Genomic DNA, 20,434 nt, shown 5'->3' on the forward strand with positions numbered 1-20,434 from the left:
CTCGCAGAGGCTCATTCAACCTTTGCTTTTGCTTGAGAGCACGATGAGCTCTGTCCAACCCCGGAGGGTCGAACACCTCATCTCCGCCCACCAGCCGTGAAAACATCCCCAAGTCGGCTTTGAGCCCTTCATTCCCCCTGCCAACCTGAGGTTGAACTGCCTTGACCTGTTCTGATCCTCCACTTTCAACCTGAGGCCTTTGTTGTCCTCCGCCACCAGCAGTAATTCTGCTTCCAACACGGCAAGCTGGTCCTCGTGCTGCGTCAAGGCCTCCTTCACCCAGTTCAACGTCGCGCCTTGTATTTTTACCACATTCGAGGTCTTCACCAATTGTTCACGAATAGGGCTCAAACTTTCCTCCTTGCCCTGCCGCTCGAACTGCCGATCCATCTGTTTACCAAATTTCTCCAGCTCCAGTTGGCAATGACCAACTTGTCTAATGTAATGAGTGCAGCGGCCATCTTTCCTCCTACAACTTCTCAGGGCTACCCTCCTCAGTCTTTCTCGAACTGAGCTTCTTCATTGACAATTTCGACATGCCTCTGCTGAGAAAAAATGTTCTCTAAACAGACGAAGGGCTTTTGGGCATCAAAACCGCCCAGAAAAAGGGTAAATGGGATCGAAAACAAGGCCCCCGCCAGGAGCCACTTTTCGTGCGTCTTGCTCTTCCATGACGTCATCGGAAGCCCACTCCAAGTACTCTTTCTTTTAATGAATTTAAAGTATCCAATTAAGGGGCAATTTAGCGTGGCCAATCCACCTACCCTGCACATCTTTGGGTTGTGGGGTGAGACTCATGCAGACACGGGGAGGATTTGCAAACTCCACACGGACAGTGCCCCGGGGCCGGGATCGAACCCGGGTCCTCGGTGCCGTGAGGCAGCAGTGCTAACCACTGCGCCACCGTGCTGCCCTCACTCTAAGTACTTTTTTTTTTCATCTAAGTAGATGACAGTACAAAATTGGAAATGCTGGGGAAGTCAGCGCACTATCTGCGCACTGCCAAATCAGAACACTCCAAAAATAGATACCTGGAGTGTCCAGGCAATGTTACAAAACATGCCCTTCACACATATTGGAAACTATGACTTGAAAGTCTCATCAAGCTTAACATGAACATTGCAAAATGAACAGCATCATACTGAATAAATTGAGATACTGTTTGAAGGACTGCTCTAAAGGACATCGAAACTGAGGAAACAGGAGTAGTGGTAGGCCATTTGGCTCCTTGAGCTTGCTCTGCCATTCAACTAGATACTGGCTGATCTTCTAACTCAATGCCATTTTCTTGCACGAACCCCATACCCCTTGATGTCTTTACTATCTAGATAACTATTCATCTCTGTCTTGAACATGCTCAATTACGGAGTCTCCACAGCCTTTTGGGGTAGAGTATCCCAAAGACTCCACACTCGGAGTGAAAAAATTCCTCTTCATCTCAGTGTTAAATGGCCTGCCCTTATTCTGAGACTTTGTCCCCTGGGAAACACCCTTCCTATATCCATTGCTCTCAAGTTCTGTAAGAAACGTGTACTCTCATTCTTCTGAAAAAGTATTCAATCTGCAAAAATAGTTTGCAAAATTTAAGATGTAGAGTTATTGGCCATGATTATTAAGTTTTCATTTTGGAATGGGGTAGGAAACTATTGCAGTCACAAGAATTCTAACTTGTACATTTACCTGCAGAACTGCCTGGTATGTTCTTCCCATAAATCCTAGCCATGCCTGGGACAGCAACATCGATTTATGCCACTCAGAAGGTTGGATAGGCACCTAAAAGATTGACCAGACAATAATCATCAATTATCATGCACACAATTGTACTTTTTGATAATGTAGAAAATATTCACATCTTGATTCCAACCTTCACCGTTTTAATTGTCACAGAATCTCTTTATGAAGTTAACAAAAATTCCAAGAATGCCAACAGAAGTGACAATTAGTATCATTTTTAAAAAAATCTCCCTCCTCCAATTATTCAGGAAAATGTGGAATATTTCTGAAACATTTTGGCCACTCATTTTTATGAATGAAAAGGGAAAGCTTCTCAGATCTGTTCATACTGCTCCCAGAGGATGTCCCACCAAAGTAACCCTCTGAAGAAGTTCCCACTAACGTCCTGCTTCATCGAGATTGAATACATCATAAAGCCCGCACTTTTGAAGTATTGCAGACAATGCTGATCAAAACCATTAATTTGTTATTTCACAGGTGAATGCATTGGTTTCTTCAACCATTCGCTTATGCACTATGGCATGGACTATCCCCATCTTCCCCACCGGCCCTCATCTCTTCACCTTTCGAAAGATTACTTCAGAGCCACGTGAGGAAGAATAGAGTTGCTGTTAACACAAAAGGAAAACAAAAATCTTCAACCAGCTTGTCAATAGTAAGAGGGTAGGAGCTGGGTGCGTCATATTAGAGACTAAGAGGGTGATATAGGCTTAGAGGCGCGGGGTAAGGCTACAACATTTTGGACTAAGAGGGTGATACAGGCTTAGAGGCGCAATGTAAGGCTGGAACATTTATTAAGTACTTTCATTACAACACCCTAGGCCAATGCAGTCAATTCCAGCGCCACTTGACTCAGAATCACAACATGGTTGAAATGAACTTTTATTTTAAAATAGCAGAGGTCTTTGGCTGCCCAATATCTACAGTCGTCAGGTTTATAAAATTAAACACAATTCACTTTTTATTTTTAACAGTAACTATAATGTAATAGGCAACAAATATAACTGCTTACCTTCTATCTAATCTCGAACACTCATTCCCTTTTTACTTGCCCCACCCTCTACACACGCATAGACAAACAGAGGGGAAAGAGGGGTGTAAAATAATTATGAAAATACAAGGATGATTCTTTGTTTCAGATGGGCCTCTTCCAGTTAGTTTCTTCTTCAGTCTAGGCTGTCAGATGGATGTTATCTTTTCTTTCAGCTTGTAATGGTTTTCCCTGTAGACTCACAGAAAAAGCAGGCAGCCAGCATTTGAGAGAGTGGCAGCTTCTTCTTTCAGCGTCTAGAAGTTTCTGCCTTCAGACAGTAGGCAGCAGAGCAGAGAAAGAGCTGCTTCCGCCTTGGGAATCCAATGGCTTCCCCTGGGTTCTCTCCGAAAACCCTCACCTGACAGGAATCACTTGCTGTCGGTTGCCGGGCAGAATACTGTCCCTGGCCAATCAGTGAATGCAAGACAACCAAACAAAACAAACCCTTCTAGTCTCTTGGGTGTCATAAAGTCCAGGTTCTTCTGCCAAAAATACAAAACTTTATTACACAGTACACTATTTTGACACTTTGAGTTCCTTACTTCCTCTGCTCGACTTAAAGATATGTCTCCATTAACGATGCATGGAACAAAAACAATAAAAACAAAATAAAAGAAATAGGAATAAGGGAATCAACAGGAGGACCCCTTACATAAGGATAGGGAGAAGTAATATAGATTTGATAGCACAGGGCAGGGACTTGGGGTTCATGGTGTCCAGATTTTTGAAGGTGGCCACATACACTGAAAGGGTAATTAGTAAAGCAAATGGTATCTGAGACTTTATGAATACAGTTGTTGAGTACAAAAGCAGGAAAGTTAGGCTGAATCTTTCTAGAGTTCTGGTAAGGTAACAGGTAGAATATTATATCCAGTTCTGGTCACCACACTTTAGGAAGGACCGGAGGGCCCTTGTGGGTTTCGGGGGAGATTTGCCAGAATGTCTGCAGTGATGAGGAATTTTAGCTACGAGGTTAGGTTGGCATTGTTCTCTTTGGAGCAAAGTGGTTTGGTTGATTGGCAATTTGATTGAGGTATACAAGATTATGACAGATTTAGATAAGGTATACAAAGAAAAGCTGTTCTAATTAGCTTGTGTTACAAAGACACAGATTGAAGGTTTTGGGCAAGACATGCAGAGGTGGTCCTTCAAGGCCCTGCCCGCCCCAGCAAAGAATCGCGACCAGGTCATTGCAGACAGGATACCGGAGGAGGTCCCATCCTTGCAATAATTATGGCCATAATATTTGGTTCAAATGTGCTGCTTTCTGGGATCCAGGCCTTCGTCCCAGTCTGGACTCCCAAGTGTTTCCACAACTACCTGCTATTGGGGAAGTATAACTGACCACACATCAAGCCAAACTGTAGGAACTCTGACGTACAGAAAACAGTTCCAGATTGTTCTATTGGCCAATAAGAAATTGCCTATTAAAATTACACTCAATCAGGTGCAATTCTGTGCAAACACAAAATGTTTTTTGAATATATTTCACGAATGACATGAAAAACCTACCTCGTGGATAAGGGCTGCAAGCATCTGCTGGTAGTTACGTCCTCGACTCACAAGAAAGCGATTAATAGGCTTTCCATCTTTATCTATCTGAATGTGTAGATCATAGCACAGCAATAAACCAGCTGCAAAAAAACAGTAACAGCTTTAACTGGATGATTAATTTTCAGGGAGACATAATATAACGTAAGCTGCAACAACATTGCACCTTAATGAGCTGAATAATGGGAAGCTATCAGTGAATTACAAAGATCTTCATCGCAAGAGGTATAAACTGGAAATCCAGAGATAGGCACTGAGAATGCTGCTACTTTTTCACTATAATCATCTTCCCATTCTTTGTTCAACCTTCTAGGTAAAAAAATATTAACACTGAAAATTAAAAAATGGAAACTCGGACTCTTTAAGAAATTAATGTTAGGGATGTTCAGAGAATATCTTGCTTTTTATTGTCTGGAATATGCCAGAAACATATGCCAAGAGTTCATGATGCTTTTAGAAGCTCTGTGCTCTTGGTTGCCAGAAAACAGCTAGCTGCTCCATTAACTTTTTCAGCCAGGCCTAAACGTCAAACCTGATATTCTTAACTGACCTGGACTTTGTGGGAGGAATAACCTTGAAGTTACAGCTCTCACTGTTATTAAGGAGCATAATTGAACAGCAACCTCCTTTTGGCATCTGCACATGTGGAGTAGATGCTGGAAGTTACTGCTCAATTTGCCCTGCTCCTCCACAAGCTTCACTCTGACAGTACCTCATCTGACAAAAACCTTGACATTAAAGTATATGTAAGGGTGTGACTTTTCTGTACAATAGATACCCAATTAACACATGAGAAAAGATTAGGACCTATCCATTCAAATATAACTAAGTTTTAACTGCACGCCAAACCGTTCGGGCAATGAAAATCTAATATTCAAAACGTTTGCAGTTGCATTCCTTCAGATTTAAATTATTGTTGGAGATTTAAAGAAAATTATTTTTTTCAAAAAAAAACTCCTATCTCTTTCATCTCTCCTTGGTCCTATCGTTTTCTCTCTCAATTTTATACTGAATCAATTATTGTAACTTACACTTCCTGGTTCAGACCCTGTATAAACTTTTTTAAAGTTGTCGGGGTACATTGTTGCTTGCCCTGTTCACCCAGGTCCCTGATCACCTGCAGAGTGTGCCAAGTGTATTAAATGCTCAATTACAGTAAGTTGTCACTCAAACGTCCACAAAATGAATGTAAGCAGTTGTACGCATAAGAAAAGGCAAGTGCTCTTCCTTTATTAACTGCAAAATCCAGTCTACTGAATTGGCATAATACTGACTATCCTGACCTCTTATCAAACAAATCCATGGCTGATTCAACCAGAACTTCACCAGTTTCCTGAAAGTTAACTGCATTAACCTACACTTAATTCCTAAAATTAATGGAACTTCAATATGGCTAAATTAACTGCGGAAGCTTTACTCAACGTGCTTAAAATGTGAGGAGTAGGTGGGGGAGCCTCCTTATCTCTCAATGTTTATACCTCTCTGGAAAGTTGAGTTTTCTTCCTTAATGGGAGCTGGCAATATGTTTTCTGTATATGAAAGATAACAAGTGGGCGAGCAAGGGTCTGAAATAAAAATCCACAGAGGCAATGGGGATATAATAACAGCCTATAAGCCTGAACATGAGATAGAGCCTCAAATTAATTCACGCACAATTACTGTTGATGTGATGTAACTACATTAGGTCAGAAATTGATGATTAGAAACCTGAAAAACTATAACCTCCAGAAGTGTCCACTGGGACAATTACAGCATCCTTTCTTGATCCTTGTGTTCAATAATCACTGAGAGCGAATCCTTACATAGTTCTCAATGAATGAGATATGCTTGCTGAATCAGTACTACATCACTCCATCATAGCCTGAAGTAACTTGTTCTCCTTGTGGAAGATAATGCAAAGTAGCCATAGACCTCTGGTGACTCGGAGAAAGGCAGTCAACACTCACTTTGCACAAGGTACCCTCGGATCCACCCATGCCTATTCCAATACTGGGGTCATATCCTACTGGAGTGGTCTTGGTTGGGTTGGTGTGACAGCCTGGAACTAAGTTATATCAAAACATTTTGGGATAAGCTTTCAATAGCTGACAATAAGTACTATGTGAATCCTTTATAAAATTATGATATTAAAACAGGTTATTTGGCCCAATCAGAGTTATGCCAATGCTCATGATCATACACATACTCCCAATTTACTATCAACATATTTTTCTGTTCCTTTCTCCCGTATGTACTTAACCCAACTTTTGCTTATAAACAGCTATGTTATTTGCCTCAACCACTCTGCATGGTAGCAAATTCCGCATGCGCAGCATTCTTTTGAATTCTTGTTGAACTTATTAGTAGCCATCTTGTATTCATAGCCCAAGTTGTGGACTCCCATACAAACGGAAACATCCTCTCCTCGCCTACCAATGAACTCGTTCATGATGTTGGAGAATTCACTCTCAATCTTCTCTTTTTTAGAGAAAAGGGTCCCAAGTCTCTGCAATCTTTTCCGATAGTCACACTCTCTTATTTCAGTCTCATCCTTGTGACTCTTTTATACACTTTTTCCAATGCTTCTATATCCTCTTTATGATATACAAAAATGCACACAGTATTCTAACTGTATTCTAACCAAGGTTCCATAAGGTCTAACATAATTTCTCTGCCTTTGAATTCCATTTCCCGAGAAATGAAACCCTTGTCTAGTCTGATCATGGCTTTCTTAGCCTGCATCACTACGTTTCCCGATTTGTAGACATTGCAATCACTTTGCACCTTTACCCCATATAGGCTCTTATTTTCCAAGGAGAATGTGGCCTCCTTATTCCTCCTGCCAGAATGCAACAACTCACCTTTATCTCTACTGAAATTAATGTCATTTATACATCCACGCTGCAAGTTTGCTAATGGTGTCTTGTATTTTGTTGCAATCTTCCTCAGCATTAACTATACCCTCAACCCATTTAGAATCACTCACATATTTTGTTACCAGGCATGTGATTCCCAAGTCCGTATCACTCATGCAAATGGTGAGCAACACCAGTTGTCCCTGCATCAATCCCTCTGTAACACCACTTGCTATTTTCCAGCAGTTTCAGTAGTAATTTTAATATATATTAATATATGAACCTACTATATGTTTTCTGTTTCATAGACAATTAGCCATGTATTCTGTGCTTGTCCTCTGACTCCACATGCTCTGATTGGCATGAGTCTATGTCATACATTCTGAATGAAAGTCCATATATGCCACATCCACTGCATTATCATTGTCTATTCTCTGTTACACTTCAAATAATTCACAATGGTTCGTCATGTCTGAAATTCTCTTTTGAAATTCATGTTGATTTATTTTCAGCTTCTAGATATTTTTCTATTCCACTGTCTTTACTAACACTGACACTAAGCTAGTTAGCAAATAGTATTCTGGAATTGTTCCATCTCCCTTTCTGAATATAGTAATAACATTAGTTGCCTGCTAGCTCTCTGGGACTTGTCTTTCTATTAATTTTCACACATACTATCAAGCCTGCTAACTTTTCATTTCTGCAGCTGCTGCTTTACTAAACTGCACCCTCACCTCCACCTTGATGACCAGTCCTCAATAAAATCATTACTCTCTCTCGCAACCAGGCCATTCCCCCGGTACATCCCTCACCTTCATTCCTTTAAGTCCTTGGGAAGCAAACTTGAAAAAATGTGGACAGTTGGTTTAACCGTTCAATGCCAGATCTGTCTGGAGCATGTAAAATGCTACTGGGTCCTGTTCCCATTTGCTGAAACTACTCACTGTTCCAGGATAATCCTGGATGCAAAGATAACCCCTGGCTTCTTCCCCCTACTGCAAGCTGTCTTTTTGAATCCCCATCCCCTCCTCCTCCACCCTCACCTTCAACCATAAGTACAAATAGCTCATGGATTTCTTCGTCACGAAGATTGAGACCATTCCAACAGCTACTTCTGCTGCATTCCTTCCTTCTACTAGTCACAGGGTAACATTTACTTCAAAGCTCCCCCCTGGCCCTAGCACTGAACTTGTATCACTCTCTAGTTTCTGGACCATCTCCCTGGAGATCTCCTTTGCGATCATCTTGCCACGAGACCGAACTGCTCTCTTTAAACTATTCCTATTAATTGCTGACCACCCAGCATCCCCTCCTATTCCCTATGAGACCATATTGTTCACTCCCTTCAGCTGCTGTTCCGCCCTTCTTTAAATCAGACATCATCACTTCTTTCATCAAAAGAGCAACACTTGACTTCACTGACATCGCAAGCCACTACCCCATTTCTAACCTCCCTTGCCTCTCCAAAGTCTTTAAATGCATTGTCGCCTCCCAAATCTTCACCCACCTTTCCCAGAACTTGCTGTTTGAATTCTTCCAGTCAGGTTTTTGACCCTGTCAAAATATCGCAACAGTTCTTGTCAAAGCTAGAAAGGACATTCTATGTGGCTGTGATAAACATAAATGTTTCCTCCTTGGCCTGTCTGCAACTCTTCACGTGCCACCAGCCTCTTCCAATGTCACCCGGCTAGGTGGGACTGCACTGACCTCGTACCATTCTTATTTATCTAATTGCATCCAGAGAATCACTTGTGATAGCTTCTCTTCCTGCTCCTGCACTGTTACCTCGGGTATCCTGCAAGGATCTATTTTTGACCCTCTCCCACTTCTCATCTCCATGCTGCCCATGATGACATCATCTGAAAGCATAACTTTAAATTTTCAATTGTACACTGATGACACCCAACTCCACCTCACCGCCACCTCGCACAACTCCTCCACTGTTACTAAGTTGTCTAACTGTTTACCCAACATCCAGTAAGGGATGGAGTACACATTTCCTCCAATTCAATAGTGGGAAATTTGAAGCCACTGCTTTCAGTCCCCGCTCCAAACTCGATTCCCTAGCTACTGACTCCATCGCTCTCCCCAGCAACCGGCTGAGACAAACATCAGCTGCCGTAGTTGACCCCAAGACGAGCTTCCAATTACATATTTGCACCATCACTAAGACCACCTATCTAGACCTCCATAACATCGCCGGTCTTTTCCCTTGTCTCAGCCCATTTGCTGCTGAAGCCCTCACTCCTGCCTCTGTGTCCTCTAGACTTGGCTACTCCAATGCATTCCTGGCTGATCTATCACATTCTCCCCCACCTGCCCTCCCTACTCCCCTGTAAACGTGAAGTCATTCAAAACATTGCTGTCTGTGTCTTCACTCATACAAAGTCCTGTTTACCCATCAATCCCGCATGTGCTGAGCTATATGGGCACCCAGTCACGCAACGTCAACGTATTAAAATTCTCATCATTGTTTCAAATCTCTCCATGGCATCATCGTGTAATATCCTCCAGCCCCACAACTTTCTGAGATATCGATGCTCACGAATTCTGGCCTGTCGTGCATCCATTATTTTAATTGCTTCACCATTAGTGGCTGTGTCTTCAGTGACCTTGAGCCTCAGCTCAGGAATCCCTTCTCTGCCTCTCTACCTTTCTCCTTTAAGACACACCTTAACATTAGCATTTCTATCACCTTTTGTGGTTCGTTGTCATGATTTGTTCATAATGTTCCGATGAAGTGTCTTGGAAGGTCTAATTTTGCTAAAGGTGCTATTATAAGCGTAAATAGCGGTTGTTAATTGCTAACAATTGAACTTCTATCTAACTTGAGGGTGTTCATGTGTCTTGGGGAAATTAGGCATGGGCATCCTTACAGGCAGTAACACATTGCAATGAATGAGTCAGTCAGAGATGGTCTTCAATGAACAATAATGTAGGCAAGTATCTTATGATTTCACCACTTGGAAGAATCCAAAGTATTCAATTCATTTTTAAGTGTACTTTGCAGAGCAATGCAAGATTAGTTAAAGGTAAATTTCTTAATAGGATAGTGTTTCCAGGTGGTTTTGTCCTGCAGAATGTTAACAACAGCTTACCTCTGTGAAGGTGAAATAAATTAGAAATCTTTTTACACAGTGTATTTTTAAAAAGTATACAAATCAATCAATACAAGGCTATTAAAACAATGCAGGGCCTTCAATCACCTTCACAGTTATGTTTTCATCCATACCTTATAGAGAGATTCAAGTGAGATGTGATTTGTGGAATCCTCCCAAAAACTAATGGTAGGCAACTTCCACCTTACAGAAACGTGGGGACTTAACAATTCTATTAAACCAAAATGCAAAATTATAAGTCAAATATCCTATGCTGTCACAAGAATCCCAGAGGTATGAAATGTATTTTTCAAGCACTCTTTTTTCAAACACTCATCCCCTACACTTTCAGATAGATCGGTGACTTCTGCAGCAGGTGCAATGGGAATGAGAGGGATAGATGCAGCTTTATCTAGTTTTAGAGAGCAACTCTCTATTATCAGTTGCAGTTTTTATTGGATTACATTGACATATGTAAAATGGCACTGCAATGATTAAACTGGTTTGATTTGTGAAACTTCTGGGAATACAGATAAGGGAACAGCACTGCCCAAACACTTTGTCAAAAAGATTGATCACTAATTCACCTGCCAGGCCAGACTTCAGTCCAGGTTGTTTGTTCTTCTCATACGTCTTGAGCATAAAGTTTGGAATCCCTGCTACAGTCTTCCCTTGGTCAGAGCGCACCGTTCCGCCTCGGAGTGCTGAATAATACACCCCACGGGGCATCACAGTTAATTCTTGGGTCACAAGGGATGACAAAAACTCTTCAAAAGCTGCAAGGAAAAGGTCAAAGGATTACTACTTCTGGCTGTCACGATGGACAAAATTAGTAACTGCAAGTTCAAATTTAAATAGCATGGTCAAGACAATTGCTCCCATGTGTTATCTTGACTTCGGGTTCACCTCTGCCTAAACCTTTATTCAGGAAGCTACCAGTAAGCAATGTCAGATGGTCCATTGAAGAGACAAATGCTTTTAACTCTTTGCTCCTCAGTGATTAATTACTATGTTGTCAACACTCGCCTCAGGACACACCACCCTGTATTAGACACAGAAAAGAATGACTGCACTCTGCCTTCCAGAGCAGCTTTAGTCACAAACTTCATTCAAAATTAAAGCAAACTAAGATCAAGACTTAAAACCAGAAGTTCAGACCCAAGGATGTGAAAAGTAACTTCTTGCGTATTACTGTCAGATCATTAAGAAGAAAGGTACAAAGATTGGCAGATCCGTGAGTGTAAATCAGCCAAACCATTTACTTGCTTTTTAAAACTATTTTATTGGAGGTATTTTCAAATATATACAGAACAGAAATGAGCAAACAACAGCAACAGTAAACCATACACAATTAACACTATTCCCCCATACCGCCCCCTCTACCCCCTCCTTTTACACCCAGCACCCTCCCCTACCAAAACCTAAGCAAAACACAAAGAACTCCGCCACCCGACCGCCCCACACTGACGTGTTGATGTCCCTTAAAGAAGTCAACGAACAGCCTCCACCTTGTGGAGAATCCGTCCTCCAACCCTCTTAAGGCGAACTTGAATTTTTCTAGGTGGAGGAACTCTGCCAAGTCACTCACCCATGCCCCCACTTTCAGCGACTCCGAGTCCCGCCAGCACAGCAAGATCCGCCTCTATCATGGAGGCAAAGGCTACCACATCAGCCTCTCTCCCCACCTGCACTCCCAGATCCTCCGACACCCCAAATACCGCCACCCACTGGCTTGGTACCACCTCAACCCCCAAAATCGACAACATTACATTTGCAAACTCTTTCCAGAAGCCCTCCATCTTCGGAACATATGCTCAAAACATATGGACATGGTTCGCTGGACTCCCTGCACACCCCCCACACCTATCTTCCACCCCTGGAAAAAACGGACTCATCCTCGACCCCATCATATGAGCCCTTTGTACCACCTTAAACTGTATGAGACTCAGTCTTGCACATGGCAAAGAAGAGTTTATCCTCCGCAGTGCCTCAACTCCACACCCCAGCTTGCATCGTCCCTCCCAACACCTTGCCCCACTTGTGCCGGACCTCCTCCACCGGGGCACCCTCCCTCTCTATCAGCTCCCCATATATATCTGACACCTTGGCTTTACCTATTTCATCCTCAGACATTAGCTTGTCCTGTAAACCCATTTATTTGTTGTAAAATCACTTACAATAATAGGCATTTGAACAGAATATGTATTTCGTAAAAAAGGCAATTTACACTGATCATTACCCTAAGTTTAAAAAACAGAAAAAAACTGAAATCTGGGTCCTGTGAGAGGAGGGATCTCAAATGAAAACTTAAAGGTGCTCTTTGAGCTTTAGGTCAACCTTCACACTAACTGAGGATAATCTTCACGTTTCAAAATTGATACGCAATCTTGGGTCTCTCACAGCCTAATAACTACACATGCATTGAACCAGACGATGAAAGTAAGAAATTGGTATAAATATTTTATTTTACATTGTGGCAGTAATGCTAAAGCCTCGGTTAAGGTACATATTTTTTGCAGTAATATTATTAAAGAATCTAGATTAAGGTATCCAGACTCGGTGTCTGCTAAAGCTGTAATTAAGAGGTTGTGAAAGGTGTATTAATGATTAATTTTAACCGTTTACTTGCTTGCAGAGAGATGCCTAATGTAACATTGTTATGATTGCTGGAGATTCCCTGGAGAGTAGGTAAATTCTGAAGTATTGTATATAGACCTAGCTAAATAAGTGATAGAACATCATAGTGGGATAAAGATGATGTAATTAATGGGAGGAGCCAGGTCTGTCTGTAGTTTTGTAGTTTGATATAGGTTTAGGAGTTTGCTAAAAGTTTTTAAGTTGAACAGCAGCTTTGCCAACTGCTGTCAGGCTGAGTAGAAGCTTCTGTTAAGACACTTAACTCCTTCACAGACCAATACATTCTTCCTAAGGTGTGGTGCCTGGAACTGAATAAAATGCTCCAGGTGTGGTGTAACCAGGGCTTTATATAGCTGTAGCAAGATACAACACCTTTGTATTCTAATCCTCTATAGATTCCACCTCCCCTGGGGTTAAGATTAGTGGCGAGGCTGAAACGAGACTAGCATCTCTCCCACGCTTTCTAGTACTCGTAGAATCATTTTTGGAAGGGTTCTGGGCCATTACAAAGGTCATGGACATCACCTGAATCCTCTTAAATGCAATCTTTTGTCTATGCATGAGGATATCCTAAAGTGGCAGCACAGTAGCACAGTGGGTAACACTGTGGCTTCACAGCTCCAGGGTCCCAGGTTCGATTCCCGGCTTGGGTCACTGTCTCTGTAGAGTCTGCACGTTCTCCCTGTGTCTGTGTGGGTTTCCTCTGGGTGCTCTGGTTTCCTCCCACAGGTCCCGAAAGACTTGCTGTTAGGTAATTTAGACATTCTGAATTCTCCCTCTGTGTACCCGAACAGGTGCAAGAATGAGGCGACTAGGGGCTTTTCTTAGTAACTTCATTGCAGTGTTAATGTAAGCCTACTTGTGACAATAAAGATTATTAGAATTATTATTATTATAAGTGGCAGATTAGCAAAATTTTCACTCCTTGGGGCAATAAGATGCATTGTCCCTGCAATGACAAAACTCCAACACAAGCATGAATACAACAATAATAGTGCAAACTGTGGCATGTTATTGGTGCTAATAATGGAATCCCTACAGTGCAGAAGGAGGCCATTCAGGCTATAGAAACCCACGCAGACATGGGGAGAAAGTGCAAACGCCACACCAACAGTCGCCCGAGGTCGGAATCGAACCTGGGTTCCTGGCGCTGTGCCACCGTGCCACCCCATGCTAATGTTCAGAAGCCTTGAAGATTATCTTCCAGAATCAATATTTTATACCTTTTTTAAAAATGTTTTTTCTGCTACAAATAAATGTTGCTGTTTAATTTTTAAATGGAATAGTCAGCGGTCAAAGAACATACCAGAGAACACGGGAAGCGGAGTCATTAAAAGCAGCTTCATGTAAGATGCACCTGGGACCGAAAGATCTTCTTCCTTCTCTTCTTCTTCCCCTTCCACATTCATTTCCATCTCATCATCTTCATAGTCATTTTTTCTTTCTGGCCTTACCTAGGAAGAAAATACAACATTCTTACATTATCAATCTTCCACTCCTTTTCAAATTATAATTTGACTATATAGACATGTATATTTCTGACTTTCTACATGGCAACTTGATCAAAAATTTCCACAAATACTTTTTTTCATCTTTAATCACCATAGGTCATCCAAGCAATGAAGAAAGGAGGGCGCCAATTAAAAATAAAATATAAAGATAATGTTTAAAGAACACAAAAGCCGCATTAATAGGCCAAAGGTTGTTTCTGGAGCTTGTGTATTCACTGCCTTGCCTCAGAGACTGATATTTCTTGGGTACTTGCTAAAAATATATTTGGAAATGTCAGGTCTAACTTTTCAGTCACCTTAAGGTGGGATCACTTCAAAGAGATAACGTGGGCCCAAAAAGACCACAGTGAGGATATTGCACCACTGGAAGGGAGACATGGTGAAATTTTAGCTTGCCGAAAAGCCACCATAAATGACAAGGTCAGCTAACTTAAAACTTATAGAAAACGTGGAAAAGAATGGGAGTTAAATGCACTCTATAGTGGTCAGCAATAACACAACATATCTGAAGAGGAGGCAGAGACTTAATGCGAGAACACATTGCAAATTAGGTGCAATATTATCCTACATTACAATAGTGATTACATTTCAAAAGTATTTCAGTCACTGTAAAGTGCTTTGGGTCATTCTGAGGTCATGAATGGCATCATATAAAAGCAAGTTTTCTTTTTTCTTTCACATCCTCACCAGAGCAGCCAAGTTGAATTAACTGCTTCCCTAAACCTTTCCTCGAATACTGATGGTTATGGATATTTTGAAAAGATTGGAAGCTCGGAAAAGGTGGTTGGGTTGTTCTCTTAATCAAGGATGCCATTAGGACTGTGCGGAGTCTGCACATCCTCCCCGTGTGTGCGTGGGTTTCCTCCGGGTGCTCCGGTTTCCTTCCACAGTCCAAAGATGTGCAGGTTAGGTGGATTGGCCATGGTAAATTGCCCTTAGTGTCCAAAATTGCCCTTAGTGTTGGGTGGGGTTACTGGGTTATGGGGATGGGGTGGCGGTGTTGACCTTGGGTAGGGTGCTCTTTCGAAGAGCAGGTGCAGACTCGATGGGCCGAATGGCCTCCTTCTGCGCTGTAAATTCTATGACAGTAGCGAGAGATAACCTTAGCTCAAAAGAGCAAGATGTAGAATCATTGGGTAGAGACAACAAATAGGAAAAGCAGGAGGTCACTTGTGGGAGTAGTTTATAGGCCTCCTAACAGTAGTTATTTACAGGAAGAAATAAATGGGGCGTGCAAAGAAAATACTGCAATGATCATAGGTGACTTTAACATGCTCACAGATTGGAAGAATCAGATTGGCAAAGGTGGCCTGGAAATAAGTTAATTGCGTGCATGAGAGACAACGCATTGATTGCAATCTTCCAAAATGCCTTTGATGCTGGAAGGACCCAGGGGATTGGAAATTAGCTCATGTAACACCTTTATTCAGAGAACATGGGAGACAGAAAGCAGGAAACTACAGGCCAGTTAGCCTCACGTCCGTCACTAGGGAAACTGCTCAAATCCACTATTAAAGGTTATAGCAGGAAAATCATAATATGATCAGGCAGAGTCAATATGGCTTTGTGAAAGGAGAAATTGTGTTTAACCAACGTTAGAGTTTTTTGAGGGAGAAACAAGCAAGAGGTATAAAAGGGAATCTATAGATGTGGTATACTTGGATTTCCAAAAGACATTTGATAAGTTGTCACATTACAGATATTACTAGGTGTAGGGGATAACATATTAGCATGGATAAAGGATTGGGTAGTTAACAGGAAACAGAGAGTAGGGATAAATGGATAATTTTTGGGTTGGACTCATGGAGTGCCACAGGGATCAGTGCTGGGTGTTCAACTATTTACAATCTAAACCAATGATTTGGATGAAGGGACCGAATATATGGTAATTACATTTGCCGATGACACAAAGATGGGTAGGAAAGCAAGCTGTCAAGAGAAGGCAAAGAGTCTGCAAAGGGATATAGATAAGTTAAGCGAGTAGACAAAAAATTGGCAGATGGAGCATGACGTGGGAAAATGTTAACTTGTTCACTTCGGCAGGAAGAATGGAATAATAATAATAATAATCACTTATTGTCACAAGTAGGTTTCAATTAACTTACTGCGAAACGCCCCTAGTCGCCACATTCCGGTGCCCGTTCGGGGAGGCTGGTACGGGAATTGAACCCGCGCTGCTGGCATTGTTCTGCATTGCAAGCCAGCTATTTTGCCAAATGTGCTAAGCCAGCAACGTACTATTTAAATAGAGGGGAATCTGAGTGTCCTAGTGCATGAGTCACAGAAAGCTAATACACAGGTATAGCAAGTGATTAGGAAGGCAAATGGAATGTTGATGTTTATTGCACGGGGAATGGAATATTAAAGTCGATAAGTTTTACTGCAACTATACAAGGCATTAGTGAGACCCCATCCGGATTAGGGTGTGCAGTTTTTGTTTCCTTATTTGAAAAAGGATATAACTACATTAGGATCAGTGCAGAGAAGATTCATCTGACTCATTCCTGGGATGAGGGGCTCATCTTATGAAAAACTGTTGGACAGAGAGAGAGTGAGATACCAGAACTATGTGATACAATTTGAGAATAAGCGGTCTCTCTTCAAAGACTGAGGTGAGGAGAACTTTTCTCTGAGGGCCATTAGTATGTGGAACTCTCTTAGCCAGAAAGTAGTGAAGCTGGGTCATTGAATTTATTCAAGGTACAGTCAGGCAGATCTTTGATGGACAAGGGAGTTAAAGGTTGTGTGTGCGTGTGCGTGTGTGAACTGAAAGGTAGAGTTGAGACCTCAACCAGACCAGTCATGAAATTACGGAATAGCAGAATAGACACAAAGGGCTGAATGGCTTACTCTTGCTCCAAAGTCCTATATTCCTATGTTCTCAACTTCCTAAAACACCTTTTTGTGAACTCGACCACTTCCTACTTTCTTTCCTATAGCTTTGAGTCAGATGCAATTCCATTAAGAGTGCTGAAATTCCCGAGAGGCCAACGTTGGTCCTCACTGAATGATCTTGAAGTTGCTGGATTACTGTAAAAACCCAACTGGTTCACGAATATCCTGTTAGAGAAGGAAACATGCAGCCCTGATCCAGTTTGGCCTCCATGTTATCCCGATCCCCATTCAACTGCACTCTCAAGTGGCTGCACAAGGCATTTGCTGTTGACGATTCCCACTGCCACTTACGCAGGACAACTGAAGTTGGGTAATAAACCAAAATTACACATACCATGAATATGTTCCACTGAATCTTCATCTGCTTGTATGGACCACTTTTGGCCCAATCACATCTTCTGCCAAAAGCTAATTCCACCAGAATTTAGCTTGAAATTTACAACAGTTAGAATTCTGACAGATTCCACTCATACCCCAAATTTGAGACCCCTACACTTGGAAATACCCTCACCTCCCCCCAAAATGATGGTATTTTCAGACCTCATTTCTAACAACATCAAATATTTCTTTGCTGCAGAGTGGAAGGTCAGGCAAATGAATCAACAAGTGACTTATGTCCTGGATCTGAAGGAAGAAACGTCTTCATGGTAAAAGTAAGAAAAAAGCTGGCAGTTTAAATCAATGGAAGTAGAGTTGAAGGAAAGCTCCATCTGTGTTGCATTTGGGCTGCACTTTGTTCAGTGATACCCTGCCCACTGGCTGAAATGTCAGGGGTGAACCCACCTTACCTACCAAAAAGCCACAACTGGATTTTACGGGCGTGAGGGAGTTAACTGCTTGAGGTCTTGGCCTCCAACCCCACGAGGGAGGATGTCCACCTCCAACAGCTGTCAGGCAATTAGATGGATGGAAGCTCTCTAGTCTCAGCTGTACCATCGGGCCACTGCTAGGGCTAACCACATTTCCCACGCAGGCGTGTTGCTGGAGGACAAACTTAATAGTTCAGTGGGGCAGCCAGGCTAGGGCCAGTCAGGCAATCGGGAAGCCGGGGAAAGAGAGGATAGCTTCAATCAAGAGCGACCCTTTCTGCTGGGCAGTGCCATGGGGCCCTCCATTGGACAAAGGAAGGAAAATTCACCTAAGCCCACAGACAGGTTGCCAGGGTTTACTTAGCGGCCTTGCCAAGTGGCATGGGGCCTCCCTGCCTCAGGTAAAATACCAGTGGCAACAGAATCATAGAATTTACAGTGCAAAAGGAGGCCATTCAGCCCATCGAATATGCAACAGCCCTTTGAAAGAGCACCCTACGTAAGCTCACACCTTCACCCTATCCCCGTAACCCAGTAACCCCACCTAACCTTTTGGACACGAAGGGCCAATTTATCATGACCAATCCACCTAACCTGCAAATCTTTGGACTGTGAGAGGAAACCTGAGCACCCGGAGGAAACCCAGGCAGACACGGGGTGAAAGTGCAAACTCCACACAGACAGTGACCCGAGGCTGGAATCGAACCCACGTCCCTGGCGCTGTGAGGCAGCAGTGCCAATCACTGTGCCACCGTGCTGCACGAAGGAAGCTCTTAAATGGCTTAACAGCCACAACTGACTCAAAGGTGGACTGGCGTTGGGCGCAACTCACCTCCCCCTCCACCCCCGACTAGAACCCGCCTGGGGGGCCATAAAATATTTGCCCTAATTTCTGGGGTACACTGCTCTGTTCAGTAGTAGAAAATAAACGCACATTATGAACATACTAACATTAGGAAACAAAGAAAAATCTATCTATTTGTCCTCATTCCAAGTAAGCAAGCATGCAATTCACTATTTTAAATCCAAAATTTATTGATCAATTTCAATGATCGCTTCGGTAACTTGCAAATCGCCATAAAACACTTTTTAAAATAACACTGCAGCATTTTCTTCTGTCTTTACCTGTATTTCTTAGTTTGATTAGCCAGCAGCATCAACAATTTGGGAAGCTAAGACACAATGAAACCCCTGACTGCAATCACAATTCCAATATTTTAATTTTAGTAGGTTCAGAGCCTTAGTTTGGTAAGTGTTTGTTTCCTAAGAGATACATTTGTCATCTATTCACATGAAACAATTGAGACAACAAGGGAGGCCAGCAAGTCTGATTGCATGACAAATTGTTGATCATTTATCACTGGTCATTTTAAACTGGAACCCACACAAATAACTAATTGCCTACCATTGAGGTGTTTTTATCACTCAGTCACTTTGGTGTCTTTTTCAGACTTTTTGCACAGCCTGATAAAGGAATCTAATGATCCTGAAAGTTTACATGGAAGTCCATAATCTGGCATCAGCTGAAACAAAACCTATCACTTCGGAAAGAACCCATTTCTCAACTACATGACACAGAAACAACTTCCTTCGATGCTGCTTTCAGGAATTACGATAGCCTTGTGAAGGTGGCAGAAACCAAATCATCATCTTCCTCCATCATTCATTAAATAACAAATCATTGTCATGGAGCATGGCCATTACCTGTTTTCCAAACAGTCACCACAATGATAATAATCTTGTTCAAATACCACTTCAAAAGGCTATGCACTTGATCTTCAAGTTACTGCGGTTCCATCAACTTTAGCGTTCATAAGGTTTATACTGATGTTCAGCAGGAGCGTACGGTGCCAGTTTTTGTCTGTGATTGCCCCGACCACCACCATCACAAGTTTGGCAGTCCAAGATCCAGTTAACAAACAGATGAGGGAGGGAAAAAAAACAGTAGCCAGGGCGCTATGAACCAGCATGAGAACAGTGTGTTCTGTGAGGGAAAAAACAAGGTCATAGAATCATAGAATCCCTACAATGCAGAAGGAAACCATTCGGCCCATCGAGTCTGCAGCAACCCTCTGAAAGAGCACTCCATCCAAAACCACTTTCCAATAACCCCTTAACCTAACCTTCACATCCCTGGACACTAAGGGGCAATTTAGCATGGCTAATCCACCTAACCTGCACATCTTTGGACTGTGGGAGGAAACCGCAGTACCCGAAGGAAACCCACGCAGGCATGGGGTACTGCAGAAGGTCAAGTGGCTAAAGTCCAAAAAATCCCCGAAACGTTCGGCCCATGTTTGTCTGCTTCCTAGGGCTCTAAAAGGAATACCTG

At 42.3% G+C, this 20,434-nt stretch overlaps 1 protein-coding gene across 5 annotated transcripts in view; it reads right to left on the reverse strand.

The window, feature by feature from the left end:
• Positions 1-20,434, reverse strand: part of focad (focadhesin) — a 334,365-nt gene that overhangs the window by 143,408 nt on the left and 170,523 nt on the right. For all 5 annotated transcript variants that reach the window (XR_011949158.1, XR_011949159.1, XM_072516930.1 and 2 more), the window contains 4 exons: positions 14,194-14,341; positions 10,838-11,026; positions 4,280-4,401; positions 1,681-1,773 (listed from right to left, as the gene is read on the reverse strand). Coding sequence is in view for 3 of the 5 variants with exons in the window: in XM_072516930.1 (XP_072373031.1) it covers positions 1,681-1,773; positions 4,280-4,401; positions 10,838-11,026; positions 14,194-14,341 (552 nt within the window). In the remaining 2 variants the exon portion in view is untranslated. The remainder of the gene's footprint in view (positions 1-1,680; positions 1,774-4,279; positions 4,402-10,837; positions 11,027-14,193; positions 14,342-20,434) is intronic.

The sequence above is a fragment of the Scyliorhinus torazame genome, chromosome 9 (assembly GCF_047496885.1).
Source record: "Scyliorhinus torazame isolate Kashiwa2021f chromosome 9, sScyTor2.1, whole genome shotgun sequence".
NCBI lineage: Eukaryota > Metazoa > Chordata > Chondrichthyes > Carcharhiniformes > Scyliorhinidae > Scyliorhinus > Scyliorhinus torazame.